Below are 6,709 nucleotides of genomic sequence, written 5' to 3'. Positions count from 1 at the left end.
TTCTTGTTTGTTTTATAAACGCTTGTTCGTTCAGTCCAACGTCCGAAGCTGAATGACTTGTTCACCACCTAAGACCAACCGAGCAAACTTACTGACACGCCACCTACTGGACATTCCATCCATCAAGGAAATTAATTTTCCTCTTATTCATAAATTCAAACGTGGAAAATTATATTTCCTGTATATACTCCATGTCTCAGTATGGACGGACAAATAAAACCAAGTCAAATCAAATTTAATTTATTGAATTTGGATACGACTGCTCGTATAGCACTCGGACGTTGCTGAATATAAAGAACGGGGGCCTTCGTTTGTAATGAATAAATCTTAAACATGTTTGGATCAGCAATATAATGAACAAATACAATACTTCTACAAGCCAAGACTTAGAGATACTTTTAACATTTCATCGATACTATCTTTCACGTAACCGTCTTTTGCGGTTTCGCTAGCCCAACGACCATGTCGTTTAAACATACGATCTTTGACACCATTGTTAGCTGCTGCGGTGGCTCCCCCAGATCTTAAAGAATGAACACAATACTTTTTCACATCTGACACATGAGGCTTCAATGCATTTATGAATATGTCACGAAGATTTGTGTAGGACATCTTTTTGTTAACATTTCTCACCTTATGTCCAGTTTTTGTAGCACTTAAATTACAAAACAAGTAATCATCACCATTCAAGTTTGCCCATTTTATTAATTTCACAGTGTTAACTACAGGACAAATATTTGTACCTGTTTTTGCAATCATTATCCAAGAACCATCTCTATATTTGTCAGTCTTGCTGTCTTCCATAAAAATGGCCATATAAGTAGTATGAAATACAATGTTAGATATCTTAATACTTAATATTTCACGACTTCTCAAAAATCCAGAAAAGCCTATCAAAAATGCACAAATTGTTCTCTGATTTTTTATATTATTGTATTCGTATAGTCTGTTGTACAAAGATGTAATGATATCAACAGTGATTGGTTCTTTTTTAACGACTGGTTTCCCCAAAACTCTTTTGGCCGCTTCTAAAATATTTTCAACTAACTTTGAATTCGTTGGAGAATATAGACCGTTAATGTCATGGTACCATTTTATTGCATAGAAAGCAGCAATAACTGGGCTAGGTGAATTTACAGACTGAATTAAAGAAGCCAAATATATCGCTACTATGAAAGATTTGGCGGGCAAAGCGTCTCCACTTCCCAAGCCGTTGCATGATACCCACTTCTGAAAGCGCACAAACGCTCCATGATATTTTGAACTGGTAGAATCTGCCCTTGATTTCTTCAACAAATCGGGAAGTAGGTGCACTTTTCCCGCCATCACTTCTGGGAGCTGATCAATTTTGGTCCTATGGATCTGAAAAAACACACGTAAAGTCGATTGTTAATAAATCTGAAATTGGACATAACTTCAATATAATACATTTAAACTTTCAAAGACCAATTCAAATATACCTGCACTTCCGCAATACTGCTTGTGCTTTCAAACACGGCAATACTACCATTGTTATAACTGCGCCTCCGCAATACTGCTTGCGCTTTCAAACACGGCAATACTGCCTTTATATAACTGCGCCTCCGCAATACTGCTTGCGCTCTCAACCTCAAGTACGGCAATACTGCCTTGTTATAACTGCGCCTCCGCAATACTGCTTGCGCTCTCAACCTCAAGTACGGCAATACTGCCTTGTTATAACTGCGCCTCCGCAATATTGCTTGCGCATTCAAACACGGCAATACTGCCTCTATTATAACTGCGCCTCCGCAATGCTGCTTGCGCTTCCAAGCACGGCAATACTGCTTTTTTTTTTTTTTTAAATAAAACTGCACCTACGCAATACTGCGTGTGCTTCAAATACCACTGACTATTTTGCATCTCCGTCTTTAAAGTTATGTTTTGAATGCAGTATCAAGTTTGCCAATTTTCATAAAACCAAAAATTAGACAGTTTAACTTTTATACAAGCAGTCCCGTACGAGGGACGTAGCCTCACATTCACCGCAAATATAATAATGACTAACTTATTGAAGAAAAATCAACTTTCAGTGCCAACATACGGAAATTCAAATCAATATTTCCAAACATACCTTTTCCACTCCTACTAGACACATAATTCTCTCTGTTAATTGGTAAATCGAACCAATCAACTACCTCTGGTATAAATGACCCTGTTGGACAAAGAAAAGGCCAAAACAAAGCTGATTTCCAGCAAGGCACAACAAGAACACCAGCAGCTTTGTCAAAGGCCATTTTCTTGATAACCTGTGTTATGACAGTGATTGGGGGAACAAATAATCCGAACTTTCCTCCCCAATGTTCTGAAAAAGCGTCTACACCGTTACACGTGGGACTCCAGTATCTTGAATAATACGAATTCAGTTTCGCATTATGTTCGGAAGCGAACCAATCAATATGTGTATTTCCAAACCTAGCCTGAATCATATCAAATATTTCAAATGAGATACCCCAGTCATCAATGTCTATAATCTTTGACAGATAATCTGCTTTTTCATTCATTGTTCTAGGAATCCATTCCATTTCCAACAAAATAGACTTTGCAATACAAAATCGAAAAATATCAATAGCTATACTTTGCAATTCCACCTTCATAGAACCTTTCGATACGATCGCTTCAACCCCTTGATTGTCAGTAAACCATTTCACCCTCTGACCAGTCAGAATATGACCTAACGACTGTAAAACACGATAAACAGCTACCAATTCTCGCCATGTCGAAGACTTAAGACTTTCTTCAATGGACCATGTACCATATGAAATACCAGTTTTCGCACTGACTGCATAGCCAGCAAACCCTGTACTACTAGCGTCAGAATACACAATTTTTGAGCATTGAAAAGACACATTGGTATGTTTTATATTCAGTTCCGACAGAGATATTTGCCAAAATTCTAGTTGTCTCTTACTTTCATCAGAAATTTTTATATACTGATCCCAGTGACTAGCAGCGAGTACGTCAATACTTAAATTCCGGGTCATTATTTGAGAAACTTTTCCTATGACAACACTCATTGAGATAATTTGACCAATACAGCTCGCTACTTTCTTAACATGAACGTACCTGTGTACTTTAATACTATTCAATATTTCTGAAATCGTATTGATGCACTTAAGTAATCTTCGATCAGGGATAAATATCGAACTGTTTCCGGAATCAAGCATCACACCTAAAAACTCCAGAACCTGAGTGGGTGACCAGATACATTTCGTTGCATTCGGGATAAATCCCGATGACAACAAATCATTTTTTATATGCTGGCTAAGTTTAATTGCGCCATCAAGAGATTGCGAACAACCGTATCCATCATCTAAGAACATGGTGACAAACTTTCCCTCACCGCGCCATTTCTTCAGCAGTGGTCTTGTCAACTTTGTAAACATATAACAGGCGCTTGAAATTCCGAAAGGGAGAACATTAAACTTGTAAAAATTAGTCTTTCCTTCCCTATTTATCCAAGAAAACCCAAGGTATTCTGTGTGAGGCTCATAGATGTCAATAAAATGATAAGCGCTGGTCAAATCAAACTTAATTTGATAACCCTTACTTTTAAATAATGATAATGCAATTCTAATATCTTCATATTTTACAGGTTGTTTCCACAAATGCTTATTCACTTCTCTTAAATCAAGAATAAGCCTTTTACGTTTAGAATTTTGAATGGAAACAGTCAACGGATTTACAACATAAGGGGGGCTTTCGCAAACTGATATTAGTGCTCTATCTACTAGATCTTGGATAGCTTCTGAAACAAAATCAAATTCTAACAAAGCAGATTTATTGTTTTTACAAAATGTTCTCGAAGGTACCGAATACAAAGGTAACTTATAGCCTTTTTCTATTACGTCGAGTACAAAATCACTCGAGCCAATTGACCTCCAAAATTGAATATGTTTCTTTAACCTACCCCTAACTATTATACTTTTCTGTCCCTGCTCATATTCATAAAAATCATGGGTAAATCTATTATAGTCAAAATACTCATCTTCTAACAAGTCTGGTGACACCTCCGGTTTACTTCCTTGCTGGCCCACCAGTTGCCTGCTCCCCGCCGGCACTGGCTGCTCCGAAAAGGGTTGCACCTCTGGAATAGGGACAATTCCGCCGGAAGTGTGAGAACTCCCCGCAAGCAAAACAGGGTCCTGGAGCGACGAAGCCGGAACTTCTGGTGTTGAAACTATTGGTGCTGGTTTGACCACGAAAAAATCTGCCTCTTCCAACCGGATCGGGTCCATATGGTTTGCGACCGGAAACGTCTGAACCCCAATAAATGTTTCTGGCAGTAGAGTCAAACGACCGCCGGGAACCGCCTCGAGGATAACTTCGAGTCTTCTGCTTTTTGAGCGCCCTGCTCTCAGCCCTGTTTATTCTAGATTCATCCTCGCTGTCGGACGCAACCGGATTTGTTTCGTACTGCCTGACAGTTTCCCATCCGCCTGCTGATGTATCGGCAATTCTAACAAGTTTATTCCTTTTATGTACTTTGTCTCTAACTTCCTCAAGCTGTTCTCTCACAGTCCAATTTTCCGTTTTCTACGCCCCAAAGGCACTGGTTAATTACATCTTCAAGTTCACTGTTAAACTCATATTGGTGTTTGTTTCCAAGAAATCTCCATGACAAGTCCTTTTCGGTTTTTAATTTCTTCACTTCAGTGGCAACGGTTAATGAATTGCCTTGCACATCTCTTTTTAAGTTCGAAAGTTCTGCCAAAATGGTATTCAATTGAACTTGAATACCAGAGTCACTATCACCATTGCTTGCCATTTTAAGCCGTGTAAAAGATTTGCCACGCCTTTGTATATATAATAACCGGTGTTATAAACGCTTGTTCGTTCAGTCCAACGTCCGAAGCTGAATGACTTGTTCACCACCTAAGACCAACCGAGCAAACTTACTGACACGCCACCTACTGGACATTCCATCCATCAAGGAAATTAATTTTCCTCTTATTCATAAATTCAAACGTGGAAAATTATATTACTTTATCGTTTTCATTTTAACAATACCTCTAACGACAAATTTCGTGGAAAATATGTAACAGACAATTCTGTCCAAAAGATATTCGTTAAAATAAAGTTTTTGTTAATTCAGAAGGTTTGTCATCTAAACAAGGTCTTTAACGACATAGTTTATCCTAATACTGTAGTTACGAAATTTGCCTTCAGTATTCGTCCATTGTAAAACTTTCCAAATACAATTTAGAGTCTGAAAACCAATTATACCTTCTTGTAAATAAATCCAAATCTTGAAGCTTTTAAAGTAAATAGCTAGCATCCAATGCCCCTTCAAAACAACCATCCGCAGCTATGCCATCATCTAAAAATACTTCAATCTTCACTTCCTTAGATCTCCAATATCTAACAGACTTAAGAACTTTAGTAAAGATGTACCGCCGCTTTCAAAAATATCTAAAGATAATCCATTATAAAAACTTTTAAAATTTTTCCCCAATGAGAAAGATATTGGCAACGTTTTAATAGATTTCTATGCGATAATAAAAACCAGCCTTTGCTTACCATTTCCATTCTTGGTCACCGTCAAAGGAATTATTTCTTAGTTTTTCTGATACCAGTGTCACCCATTCTCTTTTAATAAATTCTGATTCGTCCCTTTCTGACCTATTGTTACCCAATCCAACAACCACAGTAATGGTTTTGAAATGGAATTTTGTGATCGCCCTTTTAGACGTCAATGACTATCTTACCGGACCCAATCTAGTTCTGTTCAATGTATTGTGAATAACAACAACCAACAGGCGATTAAAAACAATAAAATAAAATAAACACAATGTTCCAATATCCTTGTACCAACTGCTAAGTATACAAAATAAAAACAGCTATATTTTCACTTATCTTTTCGACGTCTTTCTTGGTACATTCCCGGCTCCAATGTCAACTCTCGGCCTTTATTGAGCTCTAGACCTCTTCCATCAAAGTTGATATGAATCCACACTTTCCCTCGATCTTTAAGTAGCTTTACACTTTCGGCGATGCTGCTCTTTGCGTACTAACTCGTTTCTGCAGCAGTTTTAGATGTTCCTTGTCCTCCAAGTTGATAAACAATCGCATCTAATGCTAAAATTTTCGTATCAGTTTCCTCAAAATAACGCGATGCTCATTCGAATGGTTTTCCATCATACTTTAATGAGGTGCGGATACTTGTTGAATATTCTGCTGGAAATCGGATAATAGATTGTCCATCACTTCTTGAAACGGTTTCAGCATTCTGATTGCTAGCGTGAAAACATTATTCACATCTGAAGCTGTATTTGACCCTGCCTGGCGTCCTGGCTAATAAATTCGACTTGCTCGGGCTAGCGTGCGCTAGAAAGTGACCACTTACTAAATACCTCTTCAAACATCGAATACGTTTCACCCAACACTAAATTCTCATTGGCCACTGCCTACATAACAACTGAACTTAAGTAACAAGACACTTAAGATCTGCTTACATGTCGTTAGGACAATTATTTTTCGCTATACTTCGTAACGCGAAAAAATTCTCTTTCAGTTGAGGACCTGTCCCTAATGCGCTAAAATTCAGTGATTTCCAAACTTTTTTTTTTCTGTCATTTTCCCCTGCCCACAGTTCATCTCTCCAGATTTCCCCCTTCATGAGTATAAGGGAAATAGGGGTCAAAACGCTTTGTGAATACTTACTAATTTACTTTTAAAAAGTAAAAATGTA

At 37.8% G+C, this 6,709-nt stretch overlaps 1 protein-coding gene across 1 annotated transcript; it reads right to left on the bottom strand.

Annotated features, from left to right (window-relative positions):
• Positions 1 to 372: 372 nt before the first annotated feature.
• Positions 373 to 3,341, bottom strand: LOC137634354 (uncharacterized). Its single transcript, XM_068366752.1, has 2 exons — positions 2,157 to 3,341; positions 373 to 1,362 (listed from the first exon to the last, which is right to left on the bottom strand). Exons 1-2 carry the CDS (start codon positions 3,339 to 3,341, stop codon positions 373 to 375), a joined length of 2,175 nt encoding a protein of 724 aa, XP_068222853.1.
• Between the last annotated feature and the right edge of the window lie 3,368 nt (positions 3,342 to 6,709).

The sequence above is a fragment of the Palaemon carinicauda genome, chromosome 44 (genome assembly GCF_036898095.1).
Source record: "Palaemon carinicauda isolate YSFRI2023 chromosome 44, ASM3689809v2, whole genome shotgun sequence".
NCBI lineage: Eukaryota > Metazoa > Arthropoda > Malacostraca > Decapoda > Palaemonidae > Palaemon > Palaemon carinicauda.
Note: the sequence above shows the minus strand (reverse complement) of the source record. Positions and strands in the feature narration are given on the sequence as shown.